The 21,284-nt window shown below is 50.6% G+C and overlaps 2 protein-coding genes across 2 annotated transcripts; both read right to left on the bottom strand.

The window, feature by feature from the left end:
* Nucleotides 1-2,573: 2,573 nt before the first annotated feature.
* LOC131569820 (keratin, type II cytoskeletal 75-like) lies at nt 2,574-7,183 on the bottom strand. Its single transcript, XM_058822111.1, has 9 exons — nt 6,614-7,183; nt 5,461-5,675; nt 4,891-4,951; nt 4,602-4,697; nt 4,226-4,390; nt 3,920-4,045; nt 3,458-3,678; nt 3,189-3,220; nt 2,574-3,082 (listed from the first exon to the last, which is right to left on the bottom strand). The coding sequence occupies exons 1-9, from the start codon at nt 7,106-7,108 to the stop codon at nt 2,886-2,888; spliced, it is 1,608 nt and encodes a 535-aa protein (XP_058678094.1). The 5' UTR covers nt 7,109-7,183; the 3' UTR covers nt 2,574-2,885.
* A 6,888-nt stretch (nt 7,184-14,071) lies between these two features.
* LOC131569927 (keratin, type II cytoskeletal 6A-like) lies at nt 14,072-20,579 on the bottom strand. Its single transcript, XM_058822250.1, has 9 exons — nt 19,931-20,579; nt 19,165-19,379; nt 17,492-17,552; nt 16,777-16,872; nt 16,379-16,543; nt 15,875-16,000; nt 15,453-15,673; nt 15,123-15,157; nt 14,072-14,952 (listed from the first exon to the last, which is right to left on the bottom strand). The coding sequence occupies exons 1-9, from the start codon at nt 20,492-20,494 to the stop codon at nt 14,666-14,668; spliced, it is 1,770 nt and encodes a 589-aa protein (XP_058678233.1). The 5' UTR covers nt 20,495-20,579; the 3' UTR covers nt 14,072-14,665.
* Between the last annotated feature and the right edge of the window lie 705 nt (nt 20,580-21,284).

Below are 21,284 nucleotides of genomic sequence, written 5' to 3'. Positions count from 1 at the left end.
ACATTTGCATTACACACCCTGGAATGACAATAACTGTCTTGGGAGTGTTTCAGCTCTTGTGTGTTACAACAAGCAGCCCTTTTTAAGAGAGAGGAGCTCCTGTGACTGAGCCTCAGGCCGTCCTAAAGAACTCTGTAAAATCCTTATGGGCACCAACCTGCAATCAGCTCCCTCCACACACTGCAAATCCAGGCCCCTGAGTGCCAGCACCATCCATGTCATTATGACTAAGGCTTTAATCTGGGCTGGGCTGGAATTACTGGGGATCATCTTCTCCTGCTGGAATACCAGCCCCAGGTCATGGCTGCAACCTGATGGGATGCAGGAGGTGACAGCCTGGAGACCAGGGCCCTGCTCTTCAGCAAGGACAGCTGGAGGTTGGTTGAGCATCCAAACAAATATTCTGGCCCTGGCATTTCCTGGGCTGGAGGACAGGCTTTGTACTCTCTGTGCTGTGACCCAGGTGTGGATGCAGTGGGCAGCACCTTCTGATGTCCCTGTTGGACGTGAGAACAAGTGTTGGTGTCACAGGTGATGGAAACTCCCTCCTGGGCCAGATTCTGATATTTCCTGGTCAGGGTGATTTGGCACATTTGGATTTAGGGTGGTCATGGTAGTGCTGGGCTGGCAGCTGGACTGGGTCCTCCTGAAGGACCTTCAACCTCTTCCAACCTTGATGATGCTGTGGAATGTGGACAGTTTTCACAGAAATACAAGGTCTGGGAAATTCCCTCCACATCCTTCCCAATCCCCAGCTGTTTTGTGGTGGTGGGCTCTCCAAGACTCCTGCTAATGCCCCGTGTAGTGACCCCTCAAAACATGAGGCAGAGATGGGAATGGAGCTGGGGCTGGAGCACCAGGGAACGGTCTGGAGAGCTCCTGGGGGAGCTGAGGGGGCTCAGCCTGGAGAAAGGGAGGGTCAGGGGGGACCTTCTGGCTCTGCACAACTCCCTGAGGAGGGGGCAGCCAGGGCAGAGTTAGGCTGTGCTCCAGGGGAACAACAGGACAAGAGCAAGCAGCCTCAGACTGTGCCAGGGGGGGTTTAGGTTGGACATCAGGGGAATTTCTTCATGGGCATTGTCAGGGGCTGCCCAGGGAGGTTTGGAGTCCCCATCCTGGAGGTGTCCAAGGAAGGACTGGATGTGGCACGTGGTGCTCTGGGCTGGGTTACAAGGTGGGGGTTGCACAGGTTGGATTCCATTGTCTGGGAGGGCTTTTCCAGCCTCAGGGATTCTGGGATTATACAGTCCTACATCCTCGTGGTTAGAGAGGGTGTGTTTGGGCAGCAGAAGGAAAGCCATTGGCTGAGCTGGCCCAGGCTGCTGTTCTGATGGAGGGAGGATATTGCTCCTTCCCTGGAGGCTGCTGAGGGAGGTGGTGGGGCGGGAGTGGGGACCCACAACCAAGCCTGCAAGATTTCAGGAAGGAGACTTCCTCAGGGACACACACACAGAGTACAGGGCATCCTAGAAAATTATGGGAAACTACTGGTCGTGAAGGAAACCCTGAATCAGTCTGTCATTCCAGCACTGCCAGTTCCCTTCCATTTCCCCAAATCCATGAGCATTTTCTTAAGAGGGCCCCTCTACTCATTACTTGAACCTATTAAAATCCAGGGAGTGAGGGCTGGCATGTTTTTTCCAGTCACAACTGTTAATTCAAGTGACCTTCCAGCAGTGAGATTTGTCACTGCAGATGTTTCTCTGCTTTTACTTCTCCATTAATTTCTCCCAATTAGTCAGAACCACATCTGAAAGCCCTACACCTCCTCTGTTTTTCTTCCACCTTCTCAAAACAAGACCAACATATCCTATGAACGTGAAGAAACACTGGATCTTGAAGACTTTCCCTTTTCAACAGTGAAACAAATCCCTTTCTTGGTTTTTTTAATAGCAACTGGATTAGTGATATTTAATTCAGTGTAGGGCCACAGCTGGTTCATAATTCTTACTGACCAGAGTGTGGACCTGACCCTGCCCCTCTGTGTGGTTAGAGGGGAAGGAACATCAGCACCAGGACCCTGAGCCAGGGAGGGCTCTCAGCCTGCTCAGGCAGATGTTGGCACTGCTGGCTCCAAGGCGTGGGTGACACCAGGGGTTTGAGATGGATGATTCACCTGAACAGGCCAGGGGTTTCTCTGGCTCCCCTGGGAGTTAATTCCCTCTTGTTTGAGGTTTGTACAAGTACATAACACACCTGGCACTGGGATCTCACCCCCAGGATCCAGGCTCTTGGGTGCTCGATGGCCTGGGAGCTGGAAGTAAATGAAGCTCAGACCTTTTCCCCTGTGCCTGACTCCTGCCTTGGCGTGTCCTGGTGTTTGGCTTCCAGGTGTTTTCCTTGCACAGTGGGGAGGGAATGTCGAAATCAGCACCAAACCTCCCTCTGAGGTTCTGCTGGGCTGGGGTGTTCTGGCTGCTGACAGTGAAATTCAGTAAATCTGAGTGAGAAGCAAAAATCTGAGCCTTTAACTGGTCAGGGCCTGAGGGAAAGTTCTTGGTACCTGTGTTTGCATGTGCTCTTACACCTCTTTAATTAAAAGGACTACAAAATAGAATAAATTACATGTGCATTTTTATTAGACAAACTCCAGAAAGTGAAGAGAGACGAACAGTCATGGGACACATTTTATATACAAAATCCGGCCAAAAAATTGCAGAGCTGGAGCAAGCGAGCTGCAAATTTAACCCAGTGAGACTCAGGTTCAGGGCTGAGCCCAACAGGATGTGTGCAAGACAACACAGCTGAGAGAGAGTTCCTAAAGTAAGGCTCCTTTGGGAAGGACTTGGGGTGCAGGTGGCCCTGGTTGTGCTCACCCCACCACGCTCCAGTAAAGGACCAGTTTTGGTGTTTTATGGTGCGTGGCGGTGACTGGAGGGAGGATTTTAGCTCCTGTAACTTCTTCTGGTGGAGGAGCTGGAGACAAACTTCATGCTGGAGCTGCTGCCAGCTCCGAGGGTGGTGCTGCTCACCCCGGGAACGCCCCCACAGTTGAAGCTGTTCCCCAAATTGCAGATCCCCCCTCCCATGCTGAGGTTGCTGCCTCCTCCGTATCCCGATCCCACTGTTGTTCTGGTGACGGCTGCAAAGAGGAGAAGGAAATGTTTCAGTATCTCCAGGCATTGGCTTCTTGGTGTAGAGACACAGGAATGTTTAAATAAGGTAATTCTTATATTTTAGAGACTTACAGATATTCACTGGGACCCCATCTCCAGCCAGCCTGTTTGGGGATGGAACATAAGGAAGAGGATTAAAAGTCTGTTGATATTGGAGGGGGAACAATAAGATATGTTTCCCAGAGGCCTTTGGGGTGAAAAATAAAATCACAGCATAATTCACAGATTTTTGTTATTTCCATTATCTGGGAAAGTCCCCCCACTCTGTGCCCCCTGTTTAGCATTCCAGAAATGCTGAGCTTCTCCTGTGCCAGCCTCAGGGCTGGATGTTTCCCACCCACCTGCACTCCTCGCCCTCCAGCAGCTTCCTGTAGGTCGCAATCTCGATGTCCAGGGCCAGCTTGACGTTCATGAGCTCCTGGTACTCCCGGAGCTGCCGGGCCAGGTCAGCCTTGGCCTGTTGCAGAGCATCCTCCAGCTCAGCCAGTTTGGCCCTGGCGTCCTTGAGGGTCAGCTCCCCGCGCTCCTCAGCATCGGCGATGGCAGCTTTCAGGTTTGCACACTATGGAACACAAAGTTCTGCTCAAAGTCCCCACCCCAGACCCAGGTTTTTCTTTACCTCCCCTGAAATCACAAGGTTTTATCCCAGCACCATCAGCTCCACCAGTTTTAGTGACAGTTTTCTTTTTGAATGAAAAAGAGTCAAACTGAGCAGAACTGCTCAGGTTGCTCCAACCTTTTCTTTCCTCTCCCTTGCAAGTCCAGAGGTAAATTGGTTAAAGATGGGGTTTGCTGCCCTTTACCTGCTTTTTCACGCTGTCAATCTCTGATCGGAGCCTCTGGACGTGGCGGTTGAGCTCTGAGATCTCCTGCTTGGTGTTCCGGAGGTCGTCCCCATGCCTGCCAGCCGTGGCCTGCAGCTCCTCGTACTGTCATAGAGAGGAACAACCAATCAAAGGAAAATCCCCCATTTTTGGAGTTACCAGGAGCCTGGAGAGTCCCTCCTCCACCCCAGATCAACAGCTGGGAAGGTTTTCTTGGAAGAGTCGGTCTTAATCTGTTCCAGACAAGATATGAAGATAAGAGCATGGAAACCCCAGATCCTTCACCTTGGTCTGGTACCAGGACTCGGCCTCGGCACGGCTCCGGTTGGCGATGTCCTCGTACTGAGCCTTGACCTCAGAGATGATGCTGTCCAGGTCCAGGTTCCGGTTGTTGTCCATGGTGAGAACCACAGAGGTATCAGAGATCTGGGTCTGCATCTGGGACAGCTCCTGCAAAGAGCACAGAGAATGAGGTAATCCCCTTGGGAGATGCCTTTTCACCCTTCCAGGTGAGCTGCAGACCTGGGAGAGGCTGTTACAGATCGTTATCTGAACAGCTCAGGTGTTGGTGCAACTCAACAGAGGGGAAGGATTTAGCATCTCCCGGAGGGAGAGAAGCCTTCACTGAGGGCTGGAATATTTTGGAGCTGGTTGTACTCACTGCTTCATAAAGTGCTCTCAGGAAATTAATTTCTTCACTCAGCGCATCTGCCCTGGCTTGGAGTTCCACCTTGTTCATGTAGGAAGCATCTACATCCTGGGGGATGAGAGATTCTTGGGTGGTTCACACCCCTATCAGTAGATCAGGAACATGCATTGTGATAACAGTCCAGGGAAGAAACCATAATAAAACTGAAGAGGTTGGAATTGTAATAGGTGGATTTGTGACTGAGTGGGTGATCAGAGCTCTACAGTGAGCCATCTCACAGTGCCCTGGAATTTGCTCTCACCTTCTTGAGCGTCACAAATTCGTTCTCTGCAATGGTCCTTCTGTTGATCTCATCTTCGTACCTAAAGGAGGATGGCACAGGGAGTTTTTGTTTGGGCAGGTAACTGAAAGATTTGAGTTTGCTGAAATGAATTTCCTTCAGAGCATTTTGCATACAATGCTCTTTTCCCTCAATGAGACACCAGGAGCTGAACCAGTTAAAACAAGTACATCAAAACAATTCTAACAAATCCATTATTTTTTTATTTATTTCTGGCCATTAGTCATCCTCCTTCTGCTGTTTTAAGCAAATGAAATGTGCTGCTCTGAAACTTTCAGACCTACTGTGTAATTTTTCCCTCTCAGTAGGTAATTTAGTTAATAAGTCTTTGATCATGCTCCAAATTATTCCCCAAATCTTGGCATACTCAAATCTGTTACTCCGTTACTGACAAAATTTCTCTTTGAGAAAATGTCATTGCCCAGAATTCCAGGATCCCAAACTCTCCTGGATCCCCCAGCTGGTTTAAGGATGTTGAGAGGAGAAAGGCTGCATCTGCCCAGGTGAGTAGAGCATTAGCTCAAGACTTACTTCTTCTTGAAGTCCTCAACCAGGTACTGGGTGTTGACGAGTTCTCCCTCCAGCCTCCCCTTGTCGCTCAGCAAGGAGTTCAGCTGCACCCGCAGATTGTTAATGTAGGTCTCGAAAAGCGGCTCCAGGTTGTTCCTCACTGTTTTCATTCCCTGCTCCTGCAGCAAACTCCATTTCGTTTCCAGCACTTTGTTTTGTTGCTCAAGGAATCGGACCTGGAAGGAAAAATATCCTGAAGGGGCTTTGAAAGAACAGAGACTGGGGAGAATTTCCCTGCAAATGAGAGGGTCTCAGAACTGGCTGAGAGGGTAAAATGCTCCTTCCAGCTGGTTTTCAGAGCCAAATTCTCATCTCTTGGGAGATTTGGCTACAGGGACCCTGTTAAGTGCTAGAAACTCTGGAACAACCCTTGATTTTCTGGCTTCTCATTCATTGTTTAAATTGAGACCAGGTACAGGGATTTTGTGTGAAAAATGTGAGCAAAATCAAATAAGGAACAAAGCAGGGCTTGCTCTTTAATTAAAATAACATTGTTAAGGTGCTGCTTCTCCTTCCCTTCTGTAGAGCTCCCCTACCCCACTAAACATCCAAAATATTGCAGTGTTTTCCTTGCAACCACAGAGGAGCAGCTTGACCAGAATAGGAGCTGAGCAGATGTTTTTGTGCATTAGTGAAATGTGGTGGACAGAGAGATTTGGATGAGATTTTGATATTTTGAACTAAAAATCCAAACATTTTGGTGATGGATTTAAATGCCTTTGAGAGAATTCAAGCATTGAGAAGCTGCTTCTCCCTTGTGCCAATTACTTGGTCATTTTAGGTGGGTTTCTGGAATTCATTTGATCATCTACAAAGCTGTTCCCAAGGCTCCTGAAATGCTCAGCCTAAAGTCTCCAGAAGGGTGGGATTCTCCTCTGGAGATTTCTTTCCCCACTGCCTGTGAGATGTGGGAGCAGCAAATGAGGAGGAATTCAAACACTGGATGATTAATTCATAGCAACCGCTATGGAACAGGTGCCATTCCCTGGAGCTTCCAGGGCATCTTCCAGTCTTATTTCTCACTTGTATTCCTCCTTGATCAGCTTTTCTCCTCATCAAGCAGGAAAGTGTCCCTGTCAAAAAAATCAGATATTTAGGAAAGCTCAGATCTCACCTTGTCAATGAAGGAGGCAAATTTGTTGTTGAGGGTTTTGATTTGTTCCTTCTCCTCTTTTCGGATCCTTTGGATGTTAGGGTCAATCTCCAAGTTGAGCGGTTTCAGAAGGCTCTGATTGATGGAGACTTCGTGGATGCCCCCAGCAGGGAATCCAGGGCCACCCCCAAAGGCCCCGTATCCGTAACCAAGGTTGGCTGGAACACCAAAGCCGCCCCCGTACACGCTCCCGGCTCCACCACCAAACCCTGCCGAGCCATAGAAGCTGCCACCCCTTCCAGCCACGGAGATCTTCTTGCAGCCACCAACATTGTAGAGGCTTTTGCTTCCAAAGCCCCCCCCGACCCTGGCAAAGCCACTGCCAGCATTGCAGCTGCCCAGGCGGGTGACAGAGCAGGAGCTGAAGCTGGTCCGGCACGTGTTGGGGACCATGGCCGAAGCAGCGCTGAAGCCGCTTCTCCCCCTCTGAATCCTCACGGTGGACTGGCGAGACATTGCTGGGGCTTTTTGGATTGGGGTGGATGCTGCAGCTAGAATAAAGGAGCAAAGGTGCTGGCCTGGAGCAAGGAGTAGGAGGGAAAGGAGAGAGGTGAACCTGTGCTCTGCAAGGGCTGGGGAGAGCCCTTTTATGCATGTATGAGCCTGGGATGGGTTGGATGAGGTGGATCATCTTTCTGATGAATTAGGCTTGGCATGTCCAACAGCATTCTGGAGAGTGAACTCACTCTGCACACACGCCCTGCTGAAATAATACAGCCCAGGTTCTCAGCAACAGGGAATTGTTTGGGAATAACTGTCGCCGGTCTTTGTAGACAGCCAGACTCGTCCCCATTTCAAAGCTGGAAAGTGGCGATGAGTCACACTGGGCACTGGCAGCAAAACACCGCTCAAGTGCCTGTCACTCAACACCTCTGTCATTGGAAAACTTCATCCCTCGGGATTGCTTTCACCCCTTTTGTTCACAAGCAGGGCTTGGGAAAGTTTCAATCCTTGTGCTTTAGGAGTGGGACTGGTGCCAGTTCCACAGCCAGCCCTGCAGTCAGCTGTTATATCCTGGAGTTTTTGGGATATCTTTGTGATAAGATTCTTGTGAAATTTGCCCAGAGAGGTTGTGGACTCCCCATCCTGGGAAGTGTCCAAGGCTGGGTTAGATAGTATTTGGAACAACCTGGGCTATGGAAGGTGTCCCTGTCCATAGGACTAGATGATGGCTAGATGATCTTTAAGGTCATCCCATCCAAACCATCCTGTGATTCCATGGACCACATGCAGCCACCACAGAAATCAGCAGAGTTTTGCTCCCATCCCTAAAAAGCTCAGGTCCCTCTGGAAATCCTGCGGGAAATCCTGCTTCTCCAGGCTTATTCCACTTGTTTTAAAAAAGATAATTACGTGATTTAAAATGGAATATTTTGACAAGATCTATTTGTTCCTGTGTGGATTTTGACAGCTGCCACTGAGCTCTGTCACAAACATGTGCTGCCACCTCAGGTTTGTGGATTTAGACTTTATTTTAGCAGGATGAAAACAAACAAGCAAACAACTCAGAAATATATACATAGGAGGAAAGATTGTGGGAATGGGAACTGCCTTGACTCCGCTGGCTCTGTGGAAATGGAGCGCTCCAGGGCTGTTCCCAATGCACACTTAATAAACACAATGTCATTTCCCAAGGATTTAATCAGCTCTTTCAGCACATCTGGAAGTGTGATCCTGCCTGCTGAAATTCACTAGAAAGCGCAAGATTCCCTCTGCCCAGGACCACTCTAGGACATCCTGGGTCTTTCCCACCACAGGTACCAGCACAGCCCTTTGCATTTAACAGGTGGTTTGAGTAAAAATAAAAGGTAAAAATGTAAAAAATAATTAATTTTGAGGGACAAAAAGTGCTTGTGGTGTTTTGTGTCGTTCAGGAAAATAGGATTTGTATACAATTTATTTAAACAAAAGGCTGAAATGGTAAATGGATACCCCTGAGCAGCTTCCCCTTGTGCTGGCTGCAGGCCAGAGCAGTAGCTGCTGCAGCACAGGAAGAATGGAATAATGAGAAATCAATGGAATAATGAGGAATCACCATGGTGGGGGTAGTTGTGCTTCCATCTCCCCCTGCTTGGTCACATATCCAGGTGCAGGAAACTCCCAGAATTTTTTTGTGTCCCCATTGTTTCCCAACTGTCTGAGAGGTGATGTTTGCAATGGAAGTTTTAAATTCAATGTTCTTCTTAGCCAGGGTTTGTCAGGTTGGTTTTGTGTTTATTGTCAGACTGAGATTTTATTGCAAGGAAGGGCTGAATCCTGCAGGTTTTGCACAGTGAGGCCGCATCACTGTGTGTGACTCCGCAGCCCTGGGAGCTGGAGGCAAGCACATTAGAAGCAAAGTCTGTGTCCAAAGGGCATTTTTGAAAGGATTATTGATCAGTCTGGGGGCTTTGCCCACCAACAGACAGATATCAGGACTTGAGGTCATGCGATTCATTCCCACATGCTGGATTCCAGTCCCAGGCAGAAAGATCTCCAACAGAAAGAGGGGAAAATTAGGTTGGATATTGGGAAGAAATTCCTCCTCGTGAGGGTGCCGAGGCCCGGGCACAGGGTGCCCAAAGAGGCTGTGGCTGCCCCACTCCTGGAAGTGTCCAAGGCCAGGCTGGAGCAGGCTGGGATAGTGGAAGGTGTCCCTGCCCGTGGCAGGGGTGGGATGGGGTTTAAAGTCCCTTCGCACCCAAACCACTCCATGACCATAAGACATTCAAAAGCAGCTGGAAGTTGCCAGCCCATGGTTCCTTCGGGAATACTGTCTCAGCTCTCTCCATCTCCCCTAGCTCTGAGTACCTGAAAGGAGTTTTATTCCAGTTTTTCCAGTGGAGATCAGCACCAAAGGGCAGATCCTCCCTCCCCAGGGAGAGACACAACGTGGGGAGTCCGGGTGTGCAGGGCAGAGCTCCCCCAGTTCTCCCAGTGGGATGTATCAGTGCTTTCCTTTGTCCCCTCAGGCTCCCTTTGCATCTGAAACTTGTCTTTTTTTGGCTAAGGAATCCACCGAGTGCGTTGGAGCCCATGGTTAATAACAGCAGTAATAATGCAGCTCCTCCAAGCAACTGAGAAGGAATTAATTTCTTTCCATTCCATGTTCTGCTAGGGTGGAGGTGATGTGGTCGTCACTCATCCGGAAGGAATTTCAGAGGTAATTACAAAAGGCAGAACTGGGAGCACAAGGAGCTGTAGCTACAGGTTTGGGGTATGGGCTGATGGAAAGGGGGGTCCCCACCCTGCTCTGTTGATGAAACACAGAGTTTCCAGGTAGCTCCTGGGGGTGTGTCTCCCATGCTTCTGCAGCTCCAGACATGGAATGGATTTGCTGCTCTGGTGCAGGGACCTCCTGATACAGAGGTTCCAGGGGATGGTGCTGGAGCTCGCGCACTGCTCGGGAGCTTTTCCTCCTGATCCCACCTCAGGAGCTGTGTCTGGGCAGGTCCCTCTGGCCCAGGGTCCCTCTGGTGTGAGAGAGGCTGGGCAGGCTCTGGAGCTCCCTTCCCTCATTTCCTTCCACCAGGATGAGCAGTCGCTGCAGGCCCAGAGCAAGAGGCAGGAGAACACTTTACAAACGCTGTAAACCTGGGAGTAAAGTCATGGCTGAATTTGCATCTGGCACCATGCTGCTGTCAAGGTAAAAACTTCTCCTTTGAGATTAGGGAGTTCTGCCTGTGTCAGGGCAATAAATGCAACTCCAGCCCCTTTAGTGAGAAATCTGAGCCATTTGCCTGTGGTTTAGTGAGGAGGGATGTCTCCAACAGCTTTTCATCACCTCCTCTCCATCCCTCTACTCTGCTGCTCCTGTCCAGAATACACCTCAGAATCCTTCATCTTCTCAGGCTGAAATGTTTGGATGCTCCTCTCTGTTTTGTTTGCAAAAAAACCTATATTTGTAAAACAAGAGTGTGTCAAAGTACCTTGCATTGGTTCACCTGTGCTACCTAATCTCAGTTTAATTATCAGCAGAGTCAAGGCTGTAATTTAGGTTAATTTCTTAAATTAAAGCCTTTGGGTTAAACTTGGGCTTCCAAGCTAAATTCAAACCCGACTCATTTCGGGCGTAATTTACTATTTCATCCCACGTTAATGAAGACCAGCAAGACTGAGGTTTTTCCACGGGAGACCACTGAACTCACAGCATCTCTGTGCTGTGAGCTGGGCCCTCTGAGACCTCCTGGGTGGGAGGTGTCCATGAATCCCATTTCCCGAAGGGATGAATTAGGACTAGCTCCTCAGAAGTTTTCCCATAGGTGTTTCCCCGTGCTGGGTCCTTTGAGCCTGTTCCCAGCAGTATCTGGAGGCCAGTCAGCTCCAACTCCTGGGTGACTTTGAAGTGTAGGTGTGACCTGCTTTCCCCAGATAATTGTTTTCTGTGCCAGCACGGAGACTCTGGGTGCACTCCAGGCTTTGCAGAGAACTTCAGCTCCACCACTGCTTCCTGGCACACGCCTGGGAGGGCTTGTTCTCCATGGGTCTGCTGCATCTTGAAGGACCCTCAGACTTTTGGAGGGGTCTGGAACCTCCTTTATCCTGTTCTGGTGCCTGGCTAGTGGCCCCTGAAGGAACCTGGATCCTCCACATCTCCTTGTAATGCCTTTGGAGAGTTCCCTGCCCTGGGCTGGGCTGCTGGGGCTGTGACCCCACACGAAAATATGAACTCCAAAGGCTGATGGTGGTCCCAGGGTATTTGTCCTATCCCATCCTTTCTCCTGGCCCTGGGGCACATCTTCTCTCTCAGTAAAGAACACAGAGCCCTGGAAATGGTGTTACTGGGGAGTCCCACAGTTTTGGCAAGCTCTGTGCACATTCCACGTCCCTCAGCTCCATCCTGCTCCTGGCTTGGTTTTCCTTCTGAAGATCCACAGTGCTGGCGTGGAGTTTAATTTCTCCCTGCTAAAACCAACCTGGATCAGCACAAGGAGCTGGGAAGACAAACAAGGATTGTCCATGTATCCTGTAAAGTGGATCCAATCACAGGGCAACGATCCCAGGGGCCTTGTGTTTATTTACCACTCAGTTGTCCCAAGGGATTTGTTCCATTCCTGGCCTCCAACTGCTTTGGGCAGTGGGATATTGCTCCGACTGAGCAGATGGCAGCTGGGAATATTGTTCCACTCTGGATTTGCTGCACCCTGTGTTGCCTTCCCGGCAGGCATTTCGTGTCTTGTTTCATTTACAGCCTGTGCAAATAAACAATTTGCAAATTAAAATAATTTTCTTTGATGGAAATTCTGCTTTTGAGTCAAAAAGCTGCAAAGTTTCATTTTGGAATTGTTAAGGGGAGTTGGTTCAGTGTTTTGGGACAGAATCATTCCCATAGGAAACGTTGAAATTAAATGCTGGGTTTAAGAAAATGTTTCACCCGGTGTTTTGGTGGCAGTTTAAATCACGTGTCACATTTGACTTGAGCGTGTCAAATTTTTCAGGTCTCTGCAAATCAGGAGGATGGAAGATGAATACAGATTTTTGCATCTTCTCTGCAAATTCACTAGGAAGATGTGCTGGGATGGGCTCTTAGAACACTTCACTGGAAACAGAAAACACACAGAGCTGCTCAGGGCTTTTTTGGCTGCATCCTCACCCTCAGCATGCAGGAGAGAGACCCAGCACTGGCTCACGGAGGCTCAGGAGCTGTCCTGGTGCCATGGGCATGGGTAAGGATTTGGCAAAGATGTTTCATGGAGGGTTCATTGGTGGTGGACCCATGCGTTGACATGGCCAATGGTCCAACGTGTTGTGCAACTTGGGTTAAAAAACAGAAACCATCAGATTTGACATTTTCAATAATAAAACCCAACAAATTGGGCTGCTCTGCCTCAGCTCTGGGAGCTTGTCCCCATTCCCTCAAATCAGTCTAAGGAACAAGGCCAGATGATTGAAAAGTGGGTAAAACTCTTCAGTTCATGGAGCCCAACCATTCACCCACCATAAAACCTCCTCTGGTGTAAATGGGGTGTCCCAGCTTTCCCAAGACATCATTCCATGACCCTTCCCAGCTGCTGGAGTGGAGCCCCGGGATGTTCATCCCACCATGGGACCATTGGGTGGGACCATCCCTTTCCCTGCTCTGGGTCCCCACCTGCTGGAGATGCTGGGCTGGCTTGGCCAGGACTCTCACACCTGCACCAGGTGATGGATGAGGGGGTCCCATTGGTGTGGGAGCTTGGAGGCTTTTCCCTGGAAAGCTGCTCTGGAATGTTGCACAAGGGGATTTTTCTGGCAGACCCAGCTGACGGCCCCTCTCCTCTTCACCCCTGGCTGGAGGTTGCAGGGATGAGGGATGGCTGGATGGGCACTGACCATCTCCTTTTGGGACCAGCATTCCCAAAGGGCTCTGGGTCCTTCCTCATCTGCCCCCCTTCTGCCCTGGCTCTTTCCTTGCCCAAGGTTCTTGTCCTGCTGTTGGGGCTGGATTCCCACCTTGCCTGGTGCTGCCCCATTCCTGCCAGGATCCACACCTGGCACTGGCAGGGAGCGGGATCAGGATATGCCTGTGAAGCCACAGGAGGGAGCCTGGGGCTGGTATGAGATCTCAGCTGAAACCCCCCAACCAGGCAGGTCATGGAAACCTCCTGGGCAGCTGGGTGGGAACTGGGAGACTGAAGTGCTGTGGGCACCTTGGCAGACCTTGGGTTCACTCCAAATGAACCTGAGGCCCTGAAACTGCCCTTGCAGAGGAGCAGCCAGGATATTTCATGGGATATTTGCACATCCCAGAGAAACCTCAGTGTGCAAACAGTGTGTGTGTGTGTGTGTGTGTGTGTGCGCGCAGATTTTGGGTACCTTGCCCTGTGCCTGCCCCTGCAGCTGCTCTTCCCAACCAGGGCAATGGCCACCTGCTCCAAGCCCTTCCTGCTGTGTGCCAGTCTCGCTGCATCCTTGCCATAGTGCTGACGCCAGAGGTGGGCTCCTCTGATGTACAATTTATTCCCGCTTGTACAAACTAATGGCTGAGCCATGCCCTGCATGAACCAGCCCATGAATCCCAAATAAACCCCTGGGAATCACCTTCCTTTTCCCCAATTCCCTGCACTTCCTTCCTCCTGCAGTGACAGGCAGAAAGAGCAACTTTGCAGGTAACCACTGCAGGGGGCTTCATCCAGCTTTTGGCTCTGTTCTGAGGCAGCTTTTCCTTCCTGTGCCTCAGTTCTCCATCAATAGAATCATGGAATAGCTTGGGTTGGACCTTAAAACCCATCCAGTTCCACCCACATGCCATGGGCAGGGGCCCCTTCCATAGACCAGGTTGCTCATCTCACCCTCCTTTCTATTTGCCCCGACGGGCAAGTCCTAAAACTGAGTTTTGTTTCCTCAAGGAGCCAATCCTGTCTCAGGAGCTGCCCTCAGGGTGTCCCCAGTGCAGCAGGGACAGGGCACAGACCAACACCCACAGCAGGAGGAGGGAAGAAAAGCCAAAACCCAGCCGAGTTTAAAAATGACAAATGCTCTTTTATTTGACCTTACAGTAGGTTAGGCAGGGAAGTGAGGAGGCTGCAGCCACAAGGACGAGTAGTTAGAAATCTTATACACACAAAGCAAAAACCTTTCCCACAAGTGCCGGAGAAAACAGAAGGGGCTGGAAGAAACCTTGAATTGCAGACAAAGCCTTTGGAGGTTGTAACATGTTTTAGGGGGCAGAGGCTTTTAGAGCCTTTTGGAGATGTTTTCACTGCTGAGGACCTGGGACTGTGGTTCCACAAGGCTGTGATTCACCCTTGGAACGGGATGAACGAAATGGTTGTCCCTGTTCCATAGCTCTTCCATTTCCCTTTGAACGCCTGACTTTGAGCAGAGACCAAGGGCTTGCTGACAGAGGGGCACCACGGGGTCCGTGCCAGCCAGTGACCTGTTACAACCTGAGCTTCAGCCAAAGGCGCTCCAGATTCTCACAGAGGGCTCCTGGTCCCCCCGCTGCCCCAGAGGTGAAGGACGGAGGAAGGAGAGGCTCTAGCGCAGCTATTTACACCATGACCTGCAGGGCAGGAGGCCGGAATCGCTGACGGCCGTGTTTGCTTGCCAGCCTTATCTGATGGTCTTCTTGCTGGTGGTGGTCTTGGAAACGATCCTGACGCTGCCTCCCGTGCTGGAGCTGACGCCCCGGCTGCTCCCGGAGCTGAAGGAGCTGCCCCCGCCGTAGCTGAGCCCCCCGCCGAAGCCGCCGCTGCCGCCGAAGCCGCCGCTGCCGCCCCCGAAGCCGCTGCTGCTCATGGTGTAGCTGCCGCCGCCGCCGCCGCCCATGCCGAGCCCCCCGCCCATGCCCAGGCAGCTGCCGCCGCCGTAGCCCATCCCGCTGGAGCTGCTGACCACGGCTGGAAGGAGGCAGGAACAGCCGTGTGAGGGCACAGCTGGGTCCCCGAGGTGGGGAGATCTGCGGTGTCACCGCCGTGCGGAGGGCTGGGTGGGAAGAGGTGGAAGGGACACAGATACGAGGAGGTGGAAGGAGGGGGATAGGAAGAGGTGGAAGGGAGGTGATACTCACAGACACTGACAGCTCCGACTCCTTCTCCAGCCAGCCTGTTGGGAAAGGGAAAAGTAAGCAATAATGACAAAACCTCGTCCATGGGACCATCTAATTAGGAGTGCATGTCCTTCAGTGGGGTGGGGTATGTCTGTGTCACAGGTGAAAGGTGACAGTGCTCATTTTTATCGTTATCAGGCACCAATAGCTGGAGAAACAAAACTCTGCCTACAAAGTTCACAATTTCAACCACCTGTCTGTCTGCCCTGATGCTCCAGCCCCTTGGGAAGAGCTGTTTGACGCCAAGGAGATGGTCCCTGGTCAGCCCACAGCAGGTCCACGTGTCCTCACCTGCTCTCCTCGCCCTCCAGCAGCTTCCTGTAGGTCGCAATCTCGATGTCCAGGGCCAGCTTGACGTTCATGAGCTCCTGGTACTCCCGGAGCTGCCGGGCCAGGTCAGCCTTGGCTTTCTGCAGGGCATCCTCCAGCTCGGTCAGCTTGGCCTTGGCGTCCTTGAGGGCCATCTCCCCGCGCTCCTCAGCCTCAGCAATGGCTGCTTGGAGATTGGCACACTGGGAGTGAGGAGAACAGGCAGTTGTTTCATTTGGGCTCCCCAAACCACTCTCTCTGTTGCTGGGGGGTTGTGGGCAGTGGCTGGTGGCTCCCAGGATGGCACTGAGGGCTCCTGATGGGACCTGGCTCTTCCTGCTGAGCCTGGCCACCATCACCTCCCACCCACCTCCTCCTGCTCTGCAGGACCATCCCTCTCCCACCTGTTTCTTCACACTGTCGATCTCGTTCCGCAGCCTCTGGACCATCCGGTTGATCTCTGAAATCTCAATCTTGGTGTTCCTCAGGTCATCCCCATGTCTCCCAGCAGAGACCTGGAGTTCCTCGTACTGGTGCGGGGAAAGGAGGAGACCACTGGTGAGCACTCGGAGATCAAGGAAGGGTGAGGGGACTTCAGGGGACAAAGTGCAAGTCTGGATGAGGCTTAAGGGGACAAGATTCCTCTGAAATCTGCTCATGGAATAATGTCACTTGCCCTTAACTCTCAATATCTGCTCAGAAGGCAGTGCCTCACGGCACAGGGGACCTAGGTGTTGTCACCTACAAGAACCTGGAAGGGGAAGTGTTTAAGGCCAGTTCTGCCAGTGACTCTGTGAGCCCAAAGTCAAAACTTTTGAACATCTCATCCCTGTCTCCCCTCAGCTGATGGGAAATAATTTCTGATCATTTCTGACCACAGAAATCAGTCTGTCAGCCCGGTGACCCACCTTGTTCTGGTACCAAGCCTCGGCCTCGGCGCGGCTGCGGTTGGCAATGTCCTCGTACTGCGCCTTGACCTCGGCGATGATGCTGTTGAGGTCTAGGTTCCGGTTGTTGTCCATGGAGAGAACCACGGAGGTGTCGGACACTTGCTGCTGCATCTGGGACAGCTCCTGCAGGAGATGCAAAATATTAATTTAATGGTCTGGTGTCCGCAGTGGAAACCACAGGGATGAGGTGATTTGGGAGTCCTCCCTGCTAAGATATTTTCTTGCATTTCCCTTGCTCTGTCTCCATTTTGTAACTTATTTCTGCATTATCATTTCCAAAAGGCTGGGTCCCGTACAGCCCTGGGTCTGCGACCCACGGGGCAGGAGCTGGGGGATGCTCTCCAGGAGCCACTCACCGCCTCATACAGAGCTCTCAGGAAGTTGATTTCCTCTGCCAGCGCATCAGCCTTGCCCTGGAGCTCAACCTTGTTCATGTAGGCACCATCCACATCCTAAAGAGAAGATACCAATGGTTTCTGATGAAACCAGAACACACAGGGGCTTCAGGACACCAATGGGACTCTGTCTGCTTCAAGGTCTATTATTCACAGAATTGTGGGATCATGGAATGATTTGGGTTGGAAGGGACCTGAAAGCTCATCCAATTCCCACCCCTGCCATGGGCAGAGACACCTTCCACAGCCCATACTGCCTTGGACTCTTTCAAGCATGGGGCAGCCACAGCTTCCCTGGGCAACCTGTGCCACTGCCAGCAGTTCCTTCGGCTCATTTTTATGTCCCTGTGATCAAGGTATTTTTTAAATGTAATGTTGGACATTGACTGTAAGCCAGAACAAGGCTCTTGGGCAGAAGGCAAAGCTCTGACTCACAAGGATGTGACCAGAGACTGAGTTGAGCTGAGCCACAAGAGACCAGAAAACAGGGCAGCTCTGTTGGCACAGAGAAGGTTGTGCCCATTCCTGGCCTCAGGAGAACCCAACCCAGGATGTGCTGATCTCCCAGCTTGACCCAGCCATGAGGGTGCAGGACCCCAACTCCCACCAAGTCTTGCTTGAACTCTGCAAGTTGAGTTAATTCCCTTTTCTGGCCCATAATTCCTAACTCAGTCACCTTCTTGAGGACCACGAACTCGTTCTCAGCACCTGTGCGCCGGTTGATCTCATCTTCATATCTGCCGGGATAAAAGAGCGAGGTGGGTTGGATGGAATGAAGAGATGGGAGCATCTCATTCCCAAATCATCTGTTGTGGCTCATGGGTATATTCCCTACTCCCACATGTTTACCCAGAGCAGACGCAGAGCAAATATTACTGTCTTTGAACTGTGGGACTCCATGGTGTGAGTAGTCCCAGTTAAATTAATATATTTTAATCACTGCCCATAAAGTCAAGCTCATACACAAATGTGCAGATTCAGAGCCCGTTTTGGCAAGAAGCAGGAGCAGCCATTCCTGGTGACCTTCGCTCCAAGCAAAGTTATGCAAAAGACTTTCAACAAAGCTGCACTGCAATGCCTACAAATGTATAATAAAGCAATCATTTGGTATTTGATATTATAATAATGCTAATGGCTCTGAAGAACCCACTGCAGCATTTAATTAAAACAAAAAACTCCATGGTTGTGCAAGAGGGGATCATTACAGCTCTGACAGTGGTTCTGTGGAACTTTCTATGGCTCTGAGCAACATTCTCTCATCAGATAATCAGGGCAGGGCTTGGCTAGAAAGTAGACAAAACATGCAGACTATTGAGGCAAAACCTGGCTTTCAAAGGCAGATTTGTGCCAGTCCTCTCACCAATATTGGCAGAGTTTTCCCTGCAGCCAGATCTGTTAGTGGACAAGGGAAAAGGTGGGAACAAGCCAGTGGACTGGGAACAAACTCTAGACTTAAACTGTGTTCTCTTTTCAAGAGGTAGCTCTAAAATCCAGACTGTAGAATTGATCATTTGGGGCCTAACCAGTATTTCCAAAAATCCTAGAACACATTTCAAGACCTCAAAAGCACCCAAAACCACACCAGCAGCTCTGCCAGTCCCTCCTGTTGGATCTAAGTGTTGTCTTCCCAGCTCCCCTCCCAAAAAAATCTGTCTCTTCCCATGCTTAACTACCTAATATTAACATATTCCAGCCCTGCAGGGCGATTCTCAAATTTGCAGCCAGGACTGGTTGAAGAAGGGACATATTGTTCTCAGCCAAATAAAAGTCAATGGCCTCACCTAAAAATCCCCCCCAAAAAATCCCTTCCAGGCAGCAGGTGCTGACTGCTGTGTCCTGAGAATGATCCATCCCCCTGCACTGGATCCCAGCACGGGGTTAATGCTCTCCCTAGGGAAATTTTTGGCAAAGGGCTGATCATCTTCCAGGTGATGGGAGCTGAGTGAGCCTGAGCACTCCCAGGTCACCTGGAACCTCTAGAAAGGCTGGAATTTCCTTCACAGAAGGGGAAATGGGGGATTTTGGAGCTGGAAGTTTATTGGCTACATTTCATTCTGGTTTTGCCTGTCTATTATCCTCACAATTTACTAATTTTTCTGTCTCCTGGTATATTATGTCAGGAGACTCCAGGGATCAGACTATGACCTCTGTTATACTGGAGCACAGTTCCCCAGGAATTCTGCGCTAAACACTGACCTTGCCTGTGATAAATGTAAAGTAACGCGGGATAATTCTGGGAACCTGTTTTATGCTGGGAAGAGGAAGCCGGATCAAACACCAGCGGGAATGGGCAAACGGCCCAGATTTTCCTGGCTGGGACGACTCGCTCTGCTGAGCAGAATCCCTTACTTGTTCTTGAAGTCTTCCACCATGTCCTGCATGCTGCGGAGCTCGGAGTCCAGCCGGCCCCTCTCTCCCACCAGGCTGTCGAGCTGCCGCCGGAGGTTGTTGATGTAGGCTTCGAAAATGGGCTCCAGGGACTTCCTGGTGACAGTGTGACCCTGCTCTTGGAGGAGGGTCCACTTAGTCTCCAGCACCTTGTTCTGCTGCTCCAAAAAGCGCACCTGGGGAGAAACAAAACCAGGGACACGTGTGGAAAAACCTCACAACTGCCAGGAAAAGGTGGGATCACCAACAGAAAAGGTCCAGAGATGTTGGGACAATCGGAAGGGAATTATTAGGAGTTTAGGGCATTGGATTCTTAAAAGTATTAGAAGCTTCTGGAGATGTTTAGCAAGATTTTTTTCAGGAGTTTTAATCAGGCCAAACACCTATACTTGCAAGTTTAATGTTTCTCCCCCCAGTAGATGTTCAGCCCACCTTACTGGTTTAAACTGGTTGTATCCCATTGTAAAGGAGAAGAGTCATCCACCCCAGGATTGTTTTTACAGGGAAGAGAAACAATTACTTTGTCAATAATATAAAGGCGCTGAAAAACTCATCCTTGCTAAGAGGAAACATAAAACAGTTCTTAGTTTTCAGCCAAGCCCGTGCTGTTTGTCGGCTGGGATCAGTTCAGGCAAGTCCCTAAATCCAAATGAAGTTTCTTCCTGAAGGTTTTTTCCCGAGGCAACTGATAGCATGCGTGGCTTGATGGTTCAGACCAAACTCTCACCTTGTCAATGAAGGAGGCAAATTTGTTGTTGAGGGTCTTGATCTGCTCCCTCTCATGTGTTCGCACTTTCTGGATTTCCGGATCGATATCCAGCTTGAGGGGTGCCAGGAGGCTCTGGTTGACAGTCACTTCATGGATGCCACCAGGTGGGCAAACGGGGAACCCGGGGCCACCTCGGCCACCAAATCCGGGCCCTCCCAGCCCAAATCCACTTCCCAGCCCATAGCTACCACCACCACCGGCTCCTCCTAAGCCAAAGCCAGCGCCTGCTCCGCCACCATAGCCAAGACCGAAGCCGTATCCGCCCCCGGCTCCGCTCCGTAGACCTCCACCGACCGAGCTGTAGGAAATTCTTTTGTTTCCACCCAAGTTATAGAGACTTCTGCTGCCGAAGCCACCGCCAGCTCCAAAGCCTCCTCCACCTCCAGCTCTTCCTCCTCCAACTCTGGAGACAGAGACAGAGCTAAAACTGCTTCTGGTCCCACCACCTCCTACGATAGCAGAGCCTGAGCTAAAGCCCCTCATGCCCCCTCCAGTAGATGATCTGAAAGAAATACGGCTCATGGCTGGTTCAGTTGGGAAGACAAAGAGTAGGAGAGAGGAAAACAAAAAAAGGCTGCGCAGCAGGAAAAGAGCAGAGGGCAATGGAGACAGAAACCCCTGTAATGGGAGAGCTTGGGAGCCTCCTCTTTTATCTGCTTGGAAAACTTGGCACGGGAATTCAGAACTTGACGTGCCTTGCAGCAACTTGCCTTGTCAAACACACCTCGGCTACGGCGAGGCGCTGAAAAATGCATTGTTTGCAGGCAGGAAAGTAACGGCGAGAGGGAGCTCCCCCCTCCACCAAAGCCGCCGCTCTGAGTCATGGAATTAGCATTGAATGGGACGAGGTCTGCGCTCAGGGCAGGATGCAACATGATTCCCGAGACCCTGGGAGCCGCTTTCCCTCAGGCGAGACATGGACTCGCTCGCTTGAGCAAAGCCAAGATTTTGCAAGTCGCATTTTCAGGTTTAGCACGTTGCATAGGCAAGAAAAATAGGGGCTTTTCCAAGATTTCCAGCTCTGCAACTGGCCATGCGTGTCCTGTTGTCGGCTTGGGAAAGTTGGGTCTGAAGGTGGTTTTAATGATCACTGCTGACCTTGTGGTTTTTTAACATTCAAGTTTGATTTTTTTTTTTTTTCTGGATCTAAATGGTCATGGGCTTGAGGAGAGGAGCTGAATGGAAGTTGTGTCATGGCAGTATTTCCTGGGATCTTTCCAAAAATCATCTCCCCTCACTCCAGGGGAGAACTGAGGAATTAGTTAACACAATTTTGAAAGACAGCTAGTAAATGCTTTTTCCAAAATCGTGT

Source organism: Ammospiza caudacuta, chromosome 31 (assembly GCF_027887145.1).
Source record: "Ammospiza caudacuta isolate bAmmCau1 chromosome 31, bAmmCau1.pri, whole genome shotgun sequence".
Lineage (NCBI taxonomy): Eukaryota > Metazoa > Chordata > Aves > Passeriformes > Passerellidae > Ammospiza > Ammospiza caudacuta.
Note: the sequence above shows the minus strand (reverse complement) of the source record. Positions and strands in the feature narration are given on the sequence as shown.